The sequence below is a fragment of the Primulina eburnea genome, chromosome 15 (genome assembly GCF_022965805.1).
Source record: "Primulina eburnea isolate SZY01 chromosome 15, ASM2296580v1, whole genome shotgun sequence".
NCBI lineage: Eukaryota > Viridiplantae > Streptophyta > Magnoliopsida > Lamiales > Gesneriaceae > Primulina > Primulina eburnea.
In genome coordinates this window covers 15,584,981-15,606,827 of record NC_133115.1, presented here as the reverse complement: position 1 = coordinate 15,606,827, position 21,847 = coordinate 15,584,981, and the positions used below count along the sequence as shown (strand labels likewise).

At 35.7% G+C, this 21,847-nt stretch overlaps 1 protein-coding gene across 3 annotated transcripts; it reads right to left on the bottom strand.

The window, feature by feature from the left end:
- Positions 1–9,841: 9,841 nt before the first annotated feature.
- LOC140814907 (calmodulin-binding transcription activator 5-like) lies at positions 9,842–21,406 on the bottom strand. Of its 3 annotated transcripts, XM_073174001.1 has the most exons (14): positions 21,276–21,406; positions 21,036–21,135; positions 20,216–20,341; positions 19,955–20,070; positions 17,545–17,633; positions 17,338–17,382; positions 15,072–15,205; positions 14,521–14,643; positions 14,375–14,421; positions 12,823–13,224; positions 11,657–12,354; positions 10,784–11,330; positions 10,277–10,573; positions 9,842–10,196 (listed from the first exon to the last, which is right to left on the bottom strand). In XM_073174001.1, exons 2-14 carry the CDS (start codon positions 21,097–21,099, stop codon positions 10,140–10,142), a joined length of 2,745 nt encoding a protein of 914 aa, XP_073030102.1. In that variant the 5' UTR covers positions 21,100–21,135; positions 21,276–21,406; the 3' UTR covers positions 9,842–10,139. The 3 variants fall into 3 exon arrangements, with proteins under 3 accessions (XP_073030102.1, XP_073030103.1, XP_073030101.1); XM_073174002.1 differs by lacking the exon at positions 21,276–21,406 and having other exon boundaries at positions 15,072–15,198; positions 17,337–17,382; positions 21,036–21,256; XM_073174000.1 differs by lacking the exon at positions 21,276–21,406 and having other exon boundaries at positions 21,036–21,256.
- Positions 21,407–21,847: the final 441 nt, after the last annotated feature.

Below are 21,847 nucleotides of genomic sequence, written 5' to 3'. Positions count from 1 at the left end.
GTTGACTCAGAAGAATGCTCCATTTGTGTGGTCTGAAGAATGTGAGACCAGCTTTTTAGAACTGAAGAAAAGATTGACCAGTGCTCCGGTGTTGACTATTCCGTCAGGTACTGGTGACTTTGTGGTTTATTGTGATGCATCTCACCGTGGATTGGGTTGTGTTTTGATGCAGCGAAGGCATGTTATCGCCTATTTCTCAAGACAGATGAAGTCCCATGAATCTCGTTATCCAATTCATGATCTTGAAGTGGCAGCCATAGTCTTTGCATTAAAGATATGGCAACATTATCTGTACGGTGAGAAGTTTGAAATTTATTCTGATCATAAGAGCCTGAAATATCTGTTTTCACAATCCGAGCTGAATATGAGGCAGCGGAGATGGCTTGATTTGCTTAAATATTTTGATTGTGAAATCAAGTATTATCCAGGAAAGTCGAATGCAGCAGCTGATGCACTAAGTCGAAATGTATGTTCTTTGTTCTTATCGACTATGTGTGTTTCCAATTTGATTGAAAACTGTTGTTTGTCTGGATTAGCTTTTGAAACAGATCGTCATCCTTTGAGATTATGTGCTATTCGGGCTGAACCAGAGCTGATTTTGAAAATTAAAGCGGCTCAGAAAGTTGATCAGAATGTTCAAAACTCGATTGCGATGGTCAGATCAGGACATCGATCAGAGTATCGGGTACGTGACAGTGTACTGTATGTGAATAATCGTTTTGTTGTGCTAAATGTTCCAGAGTTGAGACAGCAGATATTGACAGAAGCGCACAGTAGTCGATTCAGTATTCATCCTGGTGGCAGAAAGATGTATAATGATTTGAAAGAACAGTTTTGGTGGAAACAAATGAAGACTGACATTGCAGAATTTGTTTCCAAATGTCTGAATTTCCAACAGGTGAAAGCGGAAAGAAAGAAACCAGGAGGATTGTTACAAAGTTTGTCCATTCCTGAATGGAAATGAGATCACATTTCCATGGATTTCGTGACACAGTTACCACGTTCCTCCAAAGGTTGTGATGCGATTTGGGTTGTGATTGACAGATTGACCAAATCTGCATGTTTCATTCCATACAAGATGACGTACCGATATGATCAGATGGCCGATATTTATGTCAGAGAAGTTGTTAGATTGCACGGAGTGCCGAGGTCGATTGTGTCAGACCGTGATCCTCGGTTTATGAAACGTCCTCATCTCTTATTGCTTTAAAAGTACTAGAAATTTTTTTTTTTTTTAAATCTCTCACATTTTCGGTCATTGCATGCACATGCACATAAAAATAATCTTGCACCATTTTAAAGTAAATCATCCAACTAGTATTTGAAAATTGAAAGGGAATAGTCAACCCAGAAATCGTAAAACGTTTTACCAAACCTAAAAAGCAATAAATATTGAAAAGTGTAGCCCATACTAAACTCTCCAAAAACCTCTCAAAAGCATAAATAAATAGTCTTAAAATCTTTAAAAGAAATCATAAAGCGTAATGCGGAAAATAATGCGCTGGTCCTCGGGTTGTGTGCGCCATCAGTCCAGTAGTATCACTCATCAAGACCTTCCTCAGAACCACCTGCATCCATCACACCTAGTGAGTCTAAAGACTCAACACACCAAAATCTTTATAACGAGTAATACATAATACAGTTAACATATAACGGTAAAAAATACTTGTACTTAAAATATCGTTTTCATGAAGATGCATAAACTTTAAACATAAACGTTTTCGTAAACATTTTCATGATGCATAAAAACATTTTCAAAAGGCATAAACATATCACTTAAACATATTCATATTCATGTCCATATTCGTATCCATATTCATATTTGTATTCATGTTCATGTTCGTGTTTGTTGAATTCAGATCGTTGATTGTGACTTTCATATACGTGTTAGGCGATGGATCCATCTACATGTAACCACAGTACCGGGCGGCGGGGGACACCAGCAACACTCTCACCGGTCAACTGGGCCCTGGCCTTACGTAATATCATATCATCATATACATATACATATCCGTGTCCGAGGAAATACGATCGTCGGGCTCCCACTGGGACCATAATTCTCACGATATCTCCAACATATCATCGTGTTAGTCACAATCCATTCACATCATTCAACATGTTATCATCACTTAATAAAAATCATGCTTATAACATTTTTCATTTTAAACCACGCATGCAGCATGTCTTTTACGTTAACGTTTCATCATAAAAAAATCCATAGATATTTAAAATTCCATAATCCTTTAAAAATAGCATTTTGGCATAAGACATCATAAAAACATCCATATACATTTAAAATTCCATGTTAACATATAAAACAGCAAATAGGGCATTGCCATGACCTTTACTAATTTCCCGGTGTAAAATGACCGTTTTACCCCTGGACTCGACATTTTTCGTTTTCGATACTTTTCTTGATTTCATGACTCTAACATGTCCCAAATAATTATTTAAGCTTACGTGAATTTTTTCGTAATTTTATTTGGCTTAGAACTTAGGCTTTTTAATTTATCTTTTCTTAATTATTTTAACGGTGTTTAAATCCCGAAAAATACCAAACTTTAATATAAAGTTCCTAAATTCTAAATTTAGTCTTTTTATATTATTTTAGCCCTTGTGGACCACGACTCGACCCCCGTGAGTCGTTTTCCAAATTTTCTTTATTTTAAAACTCGTTTTGACACCTAAACTTCGACCCCGAGCCATCTCTTAATTTTGTCGAGTTACCCCCGAACCATATCGAGCCAAAAGGTGCCCAACATGTTAAAGTTACCTACTGGACCCTTAACATCATCGAGGAACCCAACTTAAGGCCAAAAACGAAGGTCCCCAATACACCTATAAGCTGGCCAAGAGTTTCAATGCACTTGGACTCTATGTTTTGGTGTCTAGATCTCTAGCCCACGACTTGAACCTCTAACCTACCCCTCCAACACTCGTCTAGGACTCTTAGGATGTACCCTGACCCAGCCCTTGAACCCCAGGCCAAGCCCACGCCTCCTGCGCAAACCCTGAAATCTGCGCAAGGCAGCAGTGCTTCTCGGGTAGATCCTTGCTTGGCAAGGTCTCCTCCCAGCCCACACGACTCGAGTCCTAGCATGACTAGGACTCCTCCCTGACCCCTAACCGACTCTAGCCGAGCCCTGGCCCAAGCCAAGACCAAGCCAAATCCCTTTTTTCATGGAACCCGATCACCCAAACTATGACAGCAAAGAACGGTTCTCTTTTTTTTTTTGTTTTCTTGTTTTCTTGATTCGGTGGTGATCGGCTGTGTCTAGGAATTCTTCTAACGTGTACAGACATCTATTTAACAATTTTTTAACATCATGGCAGCCCCTCCCAACATAAAACATGAGTTTAGATCATAGGAACATGAATTTACTCTTGTACATGCCATAAACCGTAAATATCGAAAACGATTTCCGTGTTCTTCATGCATTCAAATATTCAAACAATAATATGATATGATGGATGAGAAAAGGAGATTAAGGCGTGCCTTTGCGTAATTTACGCACGAAAATTTGTTGACGATTGCGAAGAACGGCGGTACAAAGACGATGGCTTGAAAATCCTTGCAACTTTTGATGCTTTTTCCTTCAACTTTTGTGTGTGTGTGTCGTGTGAAAATTGAGGAGATTTTTCAGAATTGGAGGCGTGTAGAATGTGGGGTTTGGGGAGGGTTTTAACATATTTAAATACTAATTAATCACTAACAAGGCTCTAGGCCTATTAAGCCAACAATTTAGGCCCATTAGTCTTAATTAGGATTTAATTAAGATATTAAAATAGTTTTAGTAAAATTAAGTTTGTGAATTTAATAGTCGGGTTGCCAAAAAGTTCGTATTTTTGTTGAAAAACCAACACCGATAAAATTTTCGTCCCGACGTATAAAATCACCTCAAAAACCCCATACTTTCAAAAATAAGAAAAAGCATCACCCATATTTAAAATAATTAGAAACATTTATTTAATAAAAACATTTTACAATTTTTTCAGCCATCGGTCTCCGTTCCTCGATCGCAACTTGAATAACCTTTTAAAAATATATTTTAATGCAATCATGTAGAAAAATATATTTTAAACATGTAAATATGCATAACATAATTAATTAATGCAATTAAATCATTTAATTGAAATACACAAAGAATTTAATAATTTATATGCACGTGGTTTGCGTGGACTTTAAATTTTCGGGGCGTTACAGTTTACTTCGCACTTCTAGCAGAGTTTGCAGCAGGCTCTCGGTACGAAGTTATATCTGAGTACCGCATATCATCCACAGACTGACGGACAATCAGAGCGGACGGTTCAGACATTGGAAGATATGCTGAAAGTTGTAGTGCTTGATTTTAGCACTAATTGACAAGATGCATTGCCTCTCTGTGAATTTTCGTATAACAATAGCTATCAAACGAGTATTGAGATGGCACCTTTTGAAGCGTTGTACGGAAAGAAGTGTCGATCCCCTCTTTATTGGGATGATATCTCTGAAGTTCCTGAGACTGGACCTGACATGATCAGAGATATGACTGAAAAAGTGAAACCTAATTCAGAAGAAAATGAAGGCAGCTCAGGACCGACAAGCCAAATATGCCAACCTTCGACGTAGACCGTTGGTATTTGAGGTAGGAGATCGAGTATTCCTGAAGATTTCTCCTTTTAGGGGTGTGGTCAGATTTGGCAAGAAAGGCAAATTGTCTCCAAGATACGTTGGTCCGTATGAGATTCTCGAGAAGATAGGAGATCGTGCCTATCGACTTGCATTACCGTCTTCTCTATCTGGAATACATGATGTCTTTCATGTATCTATGCTACGGAAATATCTCCCTGATGATTCTCACATTATTCAGCCAGACGAGGCAGAACTTGATGAAAGTCTAAGTTATATGGAAAAGCCGATCCGAATTATTGATCGTAAGGAAAAGCAAATTAGAAGGAAGACTATTCCTCTAGTGAAAGTTCAATGGACTCGTCATGGCACTGAAGAAGCTACTTGAGAGACTGAATCAGATATGAGACAGGAATTTCCAGCCTTGTTTCACTGATGTAAGTTGCTATGCAATTTCTAGTACTTTTTCCTGTTTATTGCATGTGATTACATTGCTGGTATTATGATTGATTGCCTGTGATTTCGGGGACGGAATCGTATCTTAGGGGGGGAGAAATGTAATGTCCGAGAATTCGATTATGATAATCTGATATGAATTATTGATTTTTGAATTGATATGATTATGGATGGACCATTCGGAGATCATATTGGGCAAAGCATGTGATTTAGGTGATATTCGGACAGAATGTCTGGCACCCGAGCGGTAGAAAATGACTGACCGAGCGCCAGTGTTTAACCTGGTGAGCATTTGGGCAGAAAGTATGGCGTCCGAGCGGTAATCTTTAACCGCCCGAGCGCCAATGTGCAATCCAAAAAGGAGCTTGGGCAGAACATTCCGTGCCGGGGCGGTGATTCTCGACCGCCCGAGCGCCAATCAGAATTGAGAAAAAGTGACACGTTGCTGAACCATGCAAGATTGGATGTATATAACGAATCCTTCCTCAAAAAATTCAGAAAGAAGGAACGAGAAATCCTTAAGAAAATCCTTACGCCTTTACATTTCGATCCGTCCGTTAGATTTTCAATCCGACTTCGGTACTGTATTTCTATCGACAAGAGCTTCGACTGGACGTAAGTTTTGTTAAGTTTTGATATGTCTTGGAATTATGATATTGTTGGAATCAAATACACTTCATATATGATGTTCTTGACATGTTAGACATCGTAGATTCGAAGTCAGATTGAAAAACAGATTGATTATGGAATTGTTATGATTTTCTGATTATAATGATTTGAAATCGGACAGATTTGGATTATGAATGAATTACAAATTGTATCGGATATGAGTTATGATTTGTAATTGATGTCTGTTGATTTGGTATTGACGGGGATACTGAGACTGTGCCGTTATGCCGTTGATTTTACTTAAATCCAGATTAGCCAGATTCAGTGTTGAATTGAGAATAGAACATTGATATTATGATTCTTGATATGTCGTTTCAGATTTACAGAGACTGTCTTGAGTTCAGAACTAATATTGCTTCAAACCGAGACTACAAAAGAAAGGTATAAGTCAATGTGGTATTGGGAGATCGACTCAAGTAGGATATACTTGAGTTTCCCTAAATCACATACTTATTGTTGTTATATGCATTGATTTGATTTTATATGTTGTTCTATGGATTTACAGGAAGCATGTATTAGACGAGTGATCTTGTGACAGAAGTGCCTGATAGTGGTGGGATCGCCATGGGCACATTGCACGATGTCACAAGATAGTGTATTGACGGTAGTGCCACAGTCTGTGACGGATAGGTCAGGACACTGGATGTTTGGTTATATCGACGTGGATAGAATCAGATTTTCTTCTATTACTGTTTGTCGATATAGGAATACCAACATCTGGAAACCGGGATCCCTAGACAAGGATTGAGTCTAGTCTGAGTCGTGGAGTCACGAATATGATTGATATTTGATATTAATTATGTTCAGACTTTGATATATATCTGATATCTGCTTCATGCTTTATATTGATTATATGATTGCATGTTCATTGATTTATACTGGGATTATATTCTCACCGGAGTTATCCGGCTGTTGTCTTGTCTGTATGTGTACATGAGAACAGGTGGGACAGGATCAGGGTCCAGGAGATGAGGAGAGATCGTAATTAGAGTGGAGACTTCGGACTTTGATATATATATATATATATATATATATATATATATATATATATATATATATATATATATATATATATATATATAGGGTTTTGACACTTAACATTTAGTTGTTGAACCTTAGTTTTAAATGATTGTATGTTGTACCAGATTTATACTTTTATACTGATATGTACATGAGTTTGATTTCACTACGTTCCGCAATTAAAAAAAAATTATTACCCTAATTACTTGATTAGTATATTGATCCTAATGATGATTAAGAATTGATTAGCGTCCGGGTCCCCACATTAACCTACGTTGTTACAAGATTTTTTGAACCAACAAATCGAGCTGGTCAACTATTTCGATCTGATAGAGTTTTTCATCAGCATGACTTGAACCAATCTGTTCGAGAAGAACATATCAAATCGAAGACCTAAAATGTCATAAAGTTTTTAGCAATGACAAAAGAGAAAAGATTTTTTGGTTACCCCTTTCAGCTGGTGTCCAAGAAAATTGAATTGGTAGGTACTATATTCGGCTACACGACAAGGACACATGTATTTGCATAATTGTCGACTATCCAGTGCATATGTGAGTACTGAATATATTTATTAACGTTGAGGACCAACGATTATAAAGAAAGAATGCATAAAGACTGAAGATTGCTCTTGCAACTGCTACTGTTTTATCAATTTTCATCAAATATTCAAATCACGTAACATCTATTAAAAGATTCATATTTAAGCTGTTTTGCATATGCACTAAGTTTAATCAGATCGATTAAGGATTAATATCTTGCACATTGTATTATCCTTTATATTTTATATACGAGCGTTGTTGTATTATGAAAATCATTTGTAATGGTTAAAAGCCTATTTCTGAACAAATAAAGTTGACGTAAAGAGTGCTAGGAGTTTCTGTTTGTTGGGGTTGTTGAAATGAGCTGAAATGAATTTGTACAATTTGTTGTACTGATCAAATCCTAGTAAAATTTTTTTGGAAACTGAAGAAATGAAGACGTAGAAGCTTAGCTTTTGAACTTTCATAAACAAATTATTGCCTCTTTTACTTATTGTTAATTGTGCATTCGAGATTGTTATTTGTGCTATTAAGTCAATTAACGTAAACTTAGTTGTTGCACTATCATATATCTTATTTACGTAGTAACCTGAGCTGTTTCCACACTTAATTTTTTTTTAGGTCACTTTACTATGACAAATTGGAATATTGACTTGAGTTGTTAACACTAGTATTATGTAACATAGTTTTTTTTATTATAGTCCATTCACTCCCTCTAAACTATTATCGAAGCTTCCTAAACTCTAATTTTAAATAAATAACACAAGAAATTTTTTTCCACTATTCACGAAAACAATATTCACCGGAAAAATATTCGGAAACTCGGTTTGATAAAATTTTAATGAAAAGTTAAATCGCTACCCCATTTAAATAAAAATTCCAAGTTTCTAAAACTATCCAAATAACGCATAAATATCAGAGTAATATTTGAATAAAGTTCTAAATACTCAATAGGCAATAAAATTTAGCAAATTAAAAAAGTTTCGACCATGCTAAATAAAAGTTCTCTCATCATTTTTTTTAAACTTTAAATTATAGCGGAGTGCAAAGTCTTCGATCGGGAGTATACTGCCTTTGGTCTGGGTTTGCTTAGTGATCAGCCCCTCCTGTCTCAACTTCATCCTCACCTGCACACGTTCAATAATACAGTCTGAATAACATCAATAATATACAAAATTGAATGAGACACTACATCATCGCATTCCCATTTAAATATTAACTTTTTACTCATGTGAAACGAGACAACACATCTTCACTTTTATTCTTAAAAAAATACTAATGAAATTATAATAATTTTAATGGTAATGTTTTTTTTTTTTTTGGAAAAAAATTTAAGATTTCCTGGAGTGTTTTTTTTTTAAAATAATAGAAATATGAGAAGATCGGAAAATGTAAATTATCATCAAACAAACAAGAACATTGACATAGGTAGAACTTCATATATTTTAAAAAAAAAATTAATAATAATGACCAATATATGGCCATATTTTATTTTTAATAAAACCATTTTTTTGTCCTTTTTAACAAATCCTCGGATTTGTTCCTGGAATGTTATAGTTTTAAAATTTTTGTACTTTTGTTACAGTTATATTAGGATCCCTGAAATAAATCCGAGGAATTGTTATTGGAATGTTATAGTTTTAAAATTTTTGTATTTTTGTTACAGTTTGGTAAAATTTTAAATTTTTATTATATTTTATTAAAAAACCCGAAGAGAATAAAGAAAAAAAATACTAATAAGACCCGAAAGATTCTGATAATTTTACATAATGCTCTCCATACACCCAGAAAACATGTGTGAAAGTTGGAACGAGATAATCAACCAAATGTTGTTGAATTTCAAGTATTCAGTTTCACCACTAAAATAAAGACGCTTATTTTCACATTTGGAATTGTACAAAAAGAACTTTTCATCTCAGAGAGGTTTGTGAAATTTTTTGATATAAAGTCGGATCGAAAACTCATGATCGTGAAGAAAGTTGGGAAAAAGTCGGGTCAAAAACTCATGATCGTGAAGAAAGGAAACTGGAAATTTCCAGGCTCAATTCAAGGTAACATGTCTAAGCCTTTGCTTCATATGGTGACAAACTTATTTTGTACATGAGTTCTGAACCAAAGTTGTTCAAAATGTTGGCCGATTGACTGAAAAGTAGCGGTAAGTACTGTTTTTCGGCAACAGAAGTAACACGTTTCCCTTTTCAGATAATTAAAATCTGGGCAAAATCGTACAGAATTTCAAAACGATTTCTGAACAAAAAGTGTAGATCAGGAAGAGTTGATTCCAGCTCGAAATTCCCAGTCACGCGTAGTGGCCAGAACTCTATATCAATTTGTGAATTACTTAATTGCTTATTCAATATTCATATATTTTCATCGAAACATATATAAAACCTTGTGTTTAAGCTTAAACATGATGAAGTTTGATTCTTTTTTTTGAACAATGAAATTAGTAAAAGATTTTGATACATGTTCAAGTAGAGGTCAGGTCGCATGATGGTGACACCTTTATATGAAAAACCACAGATTAACTCTCATTGCTAACAAGTAGTTACCGAACATGTGCAACATCAATCATATTCTTCCCAAGCTATTCTTATTTTAGAATAAGATGAGTTCTAAAACATACAGGGATATTCCAAGAACCTGAAACACCGGAGAATGAAAACGAGAAATGATAAAAGCAGTAAACACCATATATTTATTTATACTTTGGTGTGATCAAGACAGGTCCTACCTCAGTCTAGAAATTTACAAGTATCACACACTATGTTAGCATCATATACCTCCAAGTGTTTGCTTTGTTCTAATCATTCTGTAGTATCAGAATCTAAGGGGGCAGTTGTGGATCAGTCCTTTAGATGTCCCATGTTTAAATCAGGATGGAGAAGTTCATCGAATTGCAACTGTACAAGACAAGACAGCAGATTAGTTGATTGAGGGAATTAATGTTGCAGAACGATAATAGATGCAAATACTAATCTACCGATGCATTTTTATGTGCTAATTTCATCCTTCTGTAATCTTCTTGTGCTTTCTTGGAGCGAAACATTGCCTGGACCCTTACAACGGATCTCTCAACCCGGTCCTCAGCTTGTTTCCTGCTGGCTTGGAAGAAAACTTCTTCCAAGTCACCTTCTTGAGTTGGATCATCAGGTTGTATCTGAATTCCACGGATGCCTTTTCTCTTTAAACGCCAACGAAGTATTACTTTTTCAAGGACCCCAACTGACCATACAATCTTGCGGTACTGTCGTCGGGCTTGAAAACCACGGAAAGCAGCCTGCATCGAATGAGAAGCACTTACTTTCAGCACAAGAATGGATATAGCAGAATGAATACTGCACAAATGCTACCATGTTTACTAGGTTTGTCAAAAGGGAAAACCGGATTGAACATTTTGCCCCACTAAAGACTATTTTGGCAACCAGCAACCTAGCCATGTTCTTAACCCACAAATGGATCTCATCCCCCACATTTAGTTTCTAATTACCTGTATTTTAATAGCCTTCTGACGCTTGTTAAGGAACTCTTTTCGCATCTTGAAAGTACGGAATCTATATTGGATTCTAGCAGCAGCTGTCATTTTTTTGCGTCTATTATGATTGCGGAAAGCATGCTGGATCTTCAATGCTGCAACTATGTTACGTGCTTCTTCTTCGGGATTAGATGACTGAATTGATTTTGTTCTTACTTTGAGTGAGTGCTCAATCAACGCAACCTGGATGCGTGCAGCTGCATCAGCAGCTGTCCTGTAAGCCGCAAGAGTTTCCTTCAGATTTAACTCATCTTCACATAAATTTTCGGAGTTCACCGTTCCACTTGTGGTAGGTTGTAAGGACCCACTAACGTTTCCTGCCAATGTCATATCATTTAACTGAGCAACTAAAGCTGTCTCAGCAAGATAAGCTGCCAAACCATCAAAACCATTTTTAGAAGCAAGATCAGCAGCAGTGCATCCACCAGGGTTTTCTGGAGTTGGATCTGTGACTAAATTAGGCTTTGCCCCAGCAGATAAAAGCGTCGCTACCATTTTCTCCCTGAAAAAAGTGCTAAATTAATACATAAAGAATACGATTAATCAACCAAACAAATTAGTCACGGATGGTCACAGAAACATATTCCAACTATGTTGATACTCGCTGTTGATCTCAACTATTAAATTATGTTGAACAATTTCTTAACAATTTTAAGCTTCTATTTAGAGGTCTTACACCATGAAAATTCACTTAAACCAAATCACAGGAATCCAACGCATCAAGTTACCAACACACTATGAAGCATAAACTGCAACAAAACCTCAGGAGAGGGTTAACATAGTGAGAGAAAGAAACATTCACAAATAGAGGAAACATTTCCAGACTACCTTCCAGAATATGCAGCCCAATGTAGAGCTGTCCAACCAAATTTGTCCCTATAATCCAATGATAAGCTAGAACACGAAAACGAGTAAACTGCCCATGTGTAACCTAGAATGGCACACAAATGAATTACACCTTGACCATGTTTATCACGTTCAGAAATTTTGCACCCTGCTACCAATTTTTCTAGCAACCACTCTTGCAGTCTATTATGCAAAGTCAACTCAAACAAGCTATCTTTTGCCCGGAGAAAAGAAATTTTGGCATCTTCAACTATTTTGGTCAAAGACATCCAGCCATTGGAGACGTGTGAAGTTTTTTGAGCAAAGGCTTTGGCTTCCTTCAAGGCATTTTGGGAAGGTTTAGTAGAAAACACACCAAGGTCTTTCGATGATGAAAACAACAAATGAGCTAGCCTCAGCTGAAGTTGAAATTCTTCCCAATTAGGTCTGTCATCAAAAGAAATCTCATGCTTGGGCACTAGGGGAGCTCGGAATTCAAAAGTCCAAACTTGGCTGATAGGATTGTGGCCATCAAAGGTCAGATAAAGACTGACTACCCCAGGACTTTGAGGTGAAATCATACATCGAATTACCCCATCTTGTATAACTCTCGCAGCTATAATAGAATCTCCACAGACAAGAAAGAGACTAGAATTTGTGCAGGATACTTGTCCATCTTTAAAAAACCCAACAACTAAAATCTGCAAAACAATCATCAAGTCAACAAACCACAAAATTTCGAAATAAAAGAAAATCAATCACAATTTACCAAAATTTTATCAAAACATAAGTTTAAGAAATCCAAAGAAAACCATGTGTTAACTGTGCATGAAAAAAGGGTAAAAGAAATTTTTTCCCTTAAAATCCAAAAGAGGAATATAACTTGTTCAATGGATCTGACAAATGTATTATTTCAGTCCAGCAAGCTTCTCAAGTTCAAAAACAATGACCGTAATTGATATAATTCATTCCACATTTTATTTGAAACATATTCTCCATTCAGTAGATTAGCCATTATTCTTGCAAAACAAACCGCTTTTCATTTTTCGCTACTTCACCATTCATATGCAACTTGTCTTCATTTACAAAATTAATGTGTAAACCTGTGCACAAATATTCAATGAAAAATAAAGGCAAACATTAAGGAAGAACAGTGAAAAGGAGATGACCTTTGTTTCTTCAGTTGACACAGCCCATGCAGGTGAGACATCGGTTATGTTGAATATATGCCTGAATGAAGAAGTTTGTTGATTATCCACCGCCTCAGACGTGAAAGGCTGGTTCACAGTTAAAATAGAATATTCCGGAGCTTGATCATCAGCAGATCCTGGAGAATCAGCAATGATATTGGTCATCCACCTTCCGAAACTATCCTGTGCTTGCAAACCATCTTGTCCTGGGTCATCCAAACGAACACATTCACCTAATGGCCCTAGTCCCTTGGTCTGTAAACTTACAATCTTTTCACGTCCAACAGCCTGGTAATTAATTGAATTCTGCCCATAAACTTGATCAAAGAAACAGTTGGCAGAACTTTCTGGGGACACTTTGTTGGTTGGCATGGCATTAATCTGTTCGCAGAAATGAATATTGACGAATTTTAATCAACAAAAGACCGTGAATGATTATGTTAGATTCCAAATTATCCAGAGGCAATAAACTAGGAAGCAAATATCAGGGAGATGATTTGGTGGCAGAATTATGGATTAATGCATTTAGAGCCTAATCTCAGGAAATTTGTTCCCTGGTTTTAGGAGTATAAATATCTTGTGAAGTTATTATAGGTAAAGTTAGTCACATAAAAGAAGGTGGGTAAAATTGTGGACTGGTGGTTCCTTTTGTTTTTATTATAGCCCCCCTTTTCTGGTAGTTCTTCATCCCTTTTGTAGCTCCAGCCACTCAAATAAAGTTGGGTCTGGAATTGAATTTACCAAATTGTAATTTTCTGAATTCTGATTCTGTTTTTCTTATATTCTATCAGATTCATCTTGAGATCAACCACACATGATTTGCAAGAAAATGAATATTGGGAGAAATGGGCATCTAAACCATATCATAATCAGAATGTCTTAATATGTTGAACAAGATTAAAAAATATATATAAAAGGGACGAAAGGAGTAATTGCAAAAAATGAACTAGCACAGATACATCTACATCTTGAAACTAAATAACAGAATATTGATTTGGGCAATAAAAGACACAGTGGCCAAATAAAGCAAATATAGAACCCACATAAGAATAGCAATGACAAAACATCGAGGGAATGCTAATATCAAAGCCAACACAGATTACAACTCTTATACTTGACACAGAAAAGTAATAAATATTGTGCATGCCAAGTCAAACAGGGTGCATTAACATTGAAGTAGCAAACTGACTAAACAAGAGAAACTTTTTAGCATCATCTAAACATTTAAAGACAAAAAGGTATTTCTATGGGAGTACTTGGCCCGTTCTTACTTTCATTTTGATTAATTAACGCTTCCAGTCAATGAAAATGAGGACCTACTATTTTCCAGCGGAAATAATGCAGAAGTACGCCACATTATTTTTCATTCTTTTAGGGTATCAACTATCAAACAAACACAAGGACCTCACTCTGTGCACTATGGACATGGAATTAAAAAAACAATGCAATAAGAATATGCACTCCATTAGCAAATGAATTGAAAATAAAAAAAATCATTTAGAAAGGAAATCGAAACACCAGTTCCACTTACACCAATCCTACAACTCTTCGTCTCATATTGATTGGTCAACTCAAAGCCTGCAGGAGAAAATCACAACCACCAAAACAGAAGCTAAACAACAATTCTTTCAAAAACTATATTTCTATATTAAACACTTCAATATATTAAGTTTGTACCTTCGTGCAGAGCTAGCATATTGCGGGAATGATCTGGCAGCAAAAGCTCATCCCATTCAAGAGTATTTATCTCATGAAGTTTCTGTTCATGATTCTCTATGGTCGTCAGACAGTCACGGAACTCTGAAATATATTTTAAAGAAGAACTTAATACCAACTAATTTCCAGCAACTAATTAATGAAATGCTATCATCTTTGAGTTCAACTAAGAATTCAAACATGTGAAGACTCGAGACCAGTTTTTTTATAGGAAAAACAGTCAACAAATTAATAAAATCATTTGAATACTACAAAGTTTAGCTAGATCTTGTCAATCGTGCTCAAGAAAATTCTTTCTCAATATTGCAACAATAAACAGCTTCATATATTTAAATTTTAGTAGCCATGTATGTTCCTGTTATGTAAAAGGAAATACTCCCTTGTTGCAACTTAAGATTTTTCTATTAAAGTCATCTTTGTTGGTCAATCAAATAGCATATCCTTTCGAGGTATGACCAACTAATTCCATCTGACTGATGAAGCAATATGTCTTGCACAAATCTTAAAATCACCTAAAGGTGATGTGCGGTCACCATAGTGCACTTGGCCAAATTCCGAATCAGATTCTTCCAATGAAGGCCAAGAAGCAGATGGGTCAGAGGCAGCTGAATTAGAATTGGAATTTACATATTGCGAACCCTGCAACAATATCACAAGTTAACGATTATTCATTTTGCATAAGCCACAGGTTATTTCACATGCATGAATCATCCATTAATATGACTGGTGGGAATGAGATTATGTCAATGATTCTCAATGAATTATCCTTGGATATTAAGCACGACTCACAGATGTTTACATCATACAAAGACTAATTTACCTTTCCCCCAAGTACTATCCTTAAAGAAGGAAAAAAGGGTAGTACAGAAATGCTGACAAACTATCAACTCTCTAGGTTTGAGCAAACGGGCGAAGACCTGAAGCATGTAACCATAAAGAAAAGAAAAAAGAAGGGACAATGGTATAAGAGACAGGAAGAGTATCCTCGTCCCTAAATCAGAACTTAACAAATTACTGCAAACTATGGCATTAAGCTGGCTGCTTACAAAAAATAAACTTTGAAAATGAACAGTGTTTGAGGAAGAAAGGATTGCATAAGGGTCTTTACAGAATGTAACTATAAACTGAAAACTAGAAGCCTGTCCTTTATTATAACTAGGTACTTTGCACACGCGGTGCGTGTGTACAGAGTTTTTTTAATTATTTATGGACTAAAATAAAATTTGAAAAATTATCGAGAGACTAAAATGCTATTTGAATAATTGTAATTTAAAAAAAAATAAAAAAATGTTTTTTGAAATTAAAAAATAAATAAAAACAAAAATGTAATTTGGATACCAAATTGGGGCAAAATTGGGAAAACAAAAAACAGACCAAGGGCAAAGTTGGAAGATTCAAAAACAGACCAAGCTATTTTGTCTCTATTAGACAGATTCTTAATAATAGTAATAGATAACAAAGAGTACCAAAGCATGGCTTCCAAAACGATTCCACAAATCTAGAGTCAATGCTATGTAAGGTTTCTGCCCAGCATAAATATTTTGGTGCATCAGATAAAAGAAAAGAAGAGAAGCCGATTGATGCTATCAAAAATATGTAAGAGGAGGATATGACCTCTGCAAGAACGAGGCGTTTATCAGTGACAGTATACATAAATGTTATGTAACAAACCTAGGACTTTAATTACGATTAATAATGAAATCACGAAAGATATGTGCCCATACAGATATATGCTCTATCACAGTATTCTAAAACTCGGGCTAGGCGGCCGACTAGGCGCTAGGCGCCGCTTGACCGCACCGAAAAGGTTCTAGGCGGCCAGCCTATGCGGCAAGGGTGCCTAGGTGCTCTTAGGTGGGCCTAGGCGTTTAAGTTTTTTTGGAAATTTTTTTGGGCTTTTAATTTTTGAAAGTCAAATTAAACTAGAACATGACATAAGAAAGAATTATAGGCTTGTGCTTTTAATTTTTTGGGATTGAAAGCCTAATTAAAACCACGATTTGTTGGGTTGCACTTGTCCTAACACGTCACTGTCATCTTCTTTGTCTATTTACTTCTGCACACATGAGAAAATCGAACCAAATCCTAAAGGTAATTTTTTTTTAATTTGATTTCTTTTGCATTGCCTATTCTGATCCGCCTTAAGCAGGAGGAATGGACCAGGTGTCAATTGGATTTTAACAAAATTTGGGCTGAAATTTGTTTAAGAACCATTACAAGTCTCTTGATACCGTGGAATCCGCCTAGTGACGCCTATTCCTCGTCTAGGCGCCCTAGGTTCTAGGCGCTAGTCTGGCGACCCAACTAGCCCCTAGCGAATTTTAGAACCATGTTCTACCAGTTCATGGTAGACAGAAATCTAATTTCTACCACATATGCATAGAACTACAACGAAAAGGAAAAAAAGGAGAAGAAGAGAATATACAATGGCTGGTATCCCTAACAAAAAATAAATTCACGTAAACGAGATGCATTTTACCAAATCCAGGTAAATAGAAATTTAAAATATGTGGAACATAACAAGAAAAATTACAGCTGGTACACTGTACCCTAATAAGTACACGACACTTATCTTAGCGTGATCCATATATGCATTTGATTATCCAGCAAAAGAGAATAAAATGCAAAACTACTGAACATTTGCTCAAAGACAATATAACATTCATTGAAAAGTGTTAATTTTACAAAGGAATGTTCTATAAGAAGTATTAGCAAACGAAGACAGTTTTTCCATACATGACATCTAGATAGGATTTAGTCAGTTAATCAAGACAGACCTCTTGAGTTTCACGATAATGAACCAGGACGATATGCTCTAGAGACCTGCAAGTTACTTAGCTGTTAATGAGAACAAGTACCTCGCAAGAGCAAATTCTCGTTTAATGTAGTAATTCATTAATGACTGCATCATGTTCATAATCAAATGATAAGGAATGTGATGATAGGTGTACTTGTGAACTTGTCAGTGATTTTATGATTTCATACTTGTCAAGTAGCCAGTAACATCGACGAACAAACGTTGGCTTGTCTTCTCCATGAGCGTAGTATATATGTATTCTTTCCTCATTACCTACCTGTACTGAAAATAAATAAAAGCTTAGGCGCCCTTGCAAAAACAAAGAGTCGGATAAGTTCTCAAATTAGCTTCCATTCAATCATCTTAATTCTGATAAGGCAAATGAATCCCAATATAAGAGAAAATGCATAACTGTAATAGATAATTTGACTGTGCAATTGAGGGACATACTACCATTAAAAGATTCTAACACCAAGAGTCCGAGATGTGTAAAAAATAATAAGCTAGAAGGCATGTTTGGCATATAATTAATTCTATGGATTCTTCATATTGTATATTTCACTTTAATCTTCTAAATAAGCACTAGTTTATTACTCGTTGCTTAAATGATAACGCAAACAATTATATCCCAAGTATCTATGGAACTTGTATGTTTATCTTAAAGAAGTAAGTGACATCAGGAGTCACAAAAGAAAACTGACAGATGGAAAATAGCTTATTGTACATCAGAGTTCACAAAAGAAGACAACAGACAGATGGAAATGGCTTATTGTGCATCAGAGTTCACAGAAGAACACAACAGAGATGGAAAATGGCTTGCTGTGTGGAATATTTGTTTAATGAGGTTCCATAATCACTTTATGAAGTGAAGTCTACACATACAGCACTCTTAATCAATCATCCAGTAAAGTATTATTCTCCTCATGGGATGCTGCAAGATTGATCATTGGTCCTGCCACACTGATAGGCATGATTAATAGCTACAGTTTAGCAACAACTATAACTAAAATTCTGATTAAATTTGAATAAGCTTATGCATTCAGTTTCCATGACTGATTCCTGATAAAAAAAAATTATTGTTGGGTTATGAAAAGTGACGTTATGTGGTGACCCTTTTTTTTGCACCCTGGGTCAACGGTCAATCAAGCCAAAAACAAAGAGAAAATCAAACAGTTCTTAGGTCATGTGTTGAGCTATATATAGACTGACTGTGCATAGAAGAAACTAGCACAGAGACACAGCGACACCTACATGAGTCATGTGTAGCATATTATAAAGACAGGAAAAGGGTAGATAACTCTGAATCAGAAAAGGATAAAAACTCTGAATCAGAAAGGATAAAAAAACTGCTAGAGATTTCAGAGCTTTTGGCAAGAAGGACCTATATTGTTTAATCGTCATATTTGCACTTAAGACATCTGATTTTTTTATGTGAATATGAACTGATTTTATCTAGACTAGGGCAGGCCGAACATTGCAGCCTACGATCTTCTTGGTTTTTTTTTGAATGAATAAGCAGTTGCATTTAGTCCTATTACTTAGTACTTGGGTTTAAGTTAGAATGAAATTAAGCTGGCCCATTAGTGGCATAATTTGTTGCTCGATTTGGTAAGTAGCATGATGGAAAATAAGCAAAGACAAAATTCGATTTATTTATGTGGTTTTACAAATCTTCAAATCGTGAACGTGCTTTAACATAATTAAATGAGTAAAAAAATCTAGAAGCTTGTTAAATAAAAACAGAACTGTTATGACCTAGAGATTGGCTAATGAGAAAGTTTTGAATTTTCACTATGAGCTGACCCAATGCTTTTGATATGCCTATATCTCCCAACCTCTCTTTGTCACCCTCCAATCTCTCTCTTCCCTACAGCATCAATTTTCCGCACCTTGTTTCCCAAACTATACCCAAGCTCCACAAACCTCAATGAATATCCCCCCCCCCCCCCCCCCCTCACCCAAAAAAAAACCCCCAACACCATTTATCAGAATCTACAATCGTAATGCTTCCAACTAGCCTGTTTTTTAAGATGCAATTTTGCTCGCACTGCATTAACCCAGGGACCGGAACATTTATGAAGTCCACAGTTTCTCAGGGTAGTGGTGGTTGTGGTGATCACGAAGTAGTTGTCGCACTGATGAAGTTGTAGAACATGGCAACAATGAGCTCATATGTTATACACCATTGTGAGGAAATTCATAATGATTTGATGGGAAAACATGAATGATTAAATTTGACATCAGTAGTCCACGCTGCTTCATCTTTTAACCAACCAAATATGAACATCAGACCTAAACATCTATGTTCTTGCAAAGAGAGGCAACAAAAATACTTTTTCTAGGGGCCCATCCTAAAAACACCAAGCTACTCTATTTAAACAACAATCAGTGTGGACGCCAACGTTAATTGACTTATACTTTCTGAAATACCTAGACTGAACCTCCTATAGTCAATAAATCATTAAAAAAATAATAAGAACTGAAAATCCCAAAACGAATTAACAAAGAGTTAAACATTGCATTCACCCATGTCACCAATGTAGCAACATGCAAATTGTTTAACTCAACACATATCATCAATGTGTTAGACAACCTTACTTTCAAGTGTTCATGAGCTTCTTTGACAGTTTTTCCGTCCTTTTTCTTCTTCCAGTTATGGCCATCCTTGCGAAAATTACGGAGCATTTTACGATCAAACAACACGACTGTGCCACCTATATCATCCCCAATAGAATCAATATTAGTTAAGAGTCACACCACAATTCTTACATGTCCTACATTCAAATATTCCGCTGGATGTCCATAAAAAGAACCTGCGATAATAGTGAAAGAGAAGAAAATAGCGCACAAATGTATTACTTTTCGGTAAATTCACGGGTTTAACGTGAACAGCGAAATATCTGTAGTTACACAGAATAGCGTAAATCTCATTGGGTCTGAGCCACCGTCCCTTGACTTCCTCCATCATATTACCAACATCCAAATCTGTCCATGCAATATGGTTAAAAAATTAAAACAATCTGACATTTGAAGTTGGCAAAATTGTCAGCTTACTATTGCACTTCTATTGAGCTTTTATTGAGAAGTAAAATGATGTAAAATATCATAAAAACACTGAATGATAAACTAATGCATAAGGAAACGCACACATTCAAACAGCTTCAATCAATAAGTAGCTTGCTAGACAAAACAGCAAGAAACTAGAAGGAATCCCGAGATTAATGTGACAGAGGGAAATCATAAGAAATCCCAAGATTAAAAGGCTGAGAATCGGTCCACCGTCCTTGATTTGTAATTCCCTTATTCTACCCGATACATATTTTCCAAATTTATCTGCATCTATTTTAATGGGACTTCTATACACAGTTGACCATTGATGAAGTTAAATAAAAAAACCTACTAATTCTTGTCCAATTCATCGATTCACTACTCTATATCCCTCTAGATAGTAGACTGCGTATACTGCAAAATAATGAAATTTCTTAAAACTCACTCGCCACTGTTAAATGTTAATCAAGAAAAATAAAACAAAACAACAGGGGAAAAAAAATATACAATAAGCTAATGAAGAACAAAAGAATAAACCCAGCAAACCCATCATCCAAAATTTGACAAAAAAACTTCACAAATCAAATTCAAAGCAACAAAACAAAAGGTGTGCCCCATATATAAATCATACCTTCCATGGAACGGAAGCCATGAATCTCAGAGCCGACGAATCGAGCGGGTGTACTCGCCTCCATTACACCTTTTCAATCAATTCACGTGCTGCAAGATCACTGCAATTCAGCTAAACGGTCAAGATCAAAGGTGAAGAGAAGAATTCGCGTACAACTTCAGATAACATCGGTCGAATCTATTGATTAGAACAAAAGTGTTTCATAAATACATATTAATTATTGAGCTGAAAAATGGATACATGGTGACCGCTTTGCCTTTGAGAGCGACACCGACACGCCCAATAGCGATAGATGGCGATGGATTTTCACGAGAAATTAAAATAATACATGGAAATAATATCACTGTGTAAAAATGATCATCACAATAGATCTCACAAATCAATTCCATCCATATTCACAATAAAAAATAATCCTCTTAACATAAAAAGTAATATTGATCCAAATAAAAAATTTGTGTTACAAAATATGATCCGTGAGACATTCTTACACAAATTTTTGTCATAATTATAATTATAAGTTTTAAAATATCTAACTTTGTTAATCTCACTGTAATTATAATATTTGATAAAACGATAAAAATAGTTGATCAAAGTCAAGATTATATGTTCGATGTGTGTAATTATTATGAATGAGAAGAAATTTTAAGATGAGAAAAATGAAACTAGAGTAAACATCAATAAATCGTCAATAACAAACATATGTTTGCTGGCGGTATTTATTTCAGCATATATCTGTTCCGACTCCCTCACAAAACCATGTCCTTTGTTTGAGTTCCCTAATTGATGTCGAAATACTACGAAATTCCCTAATT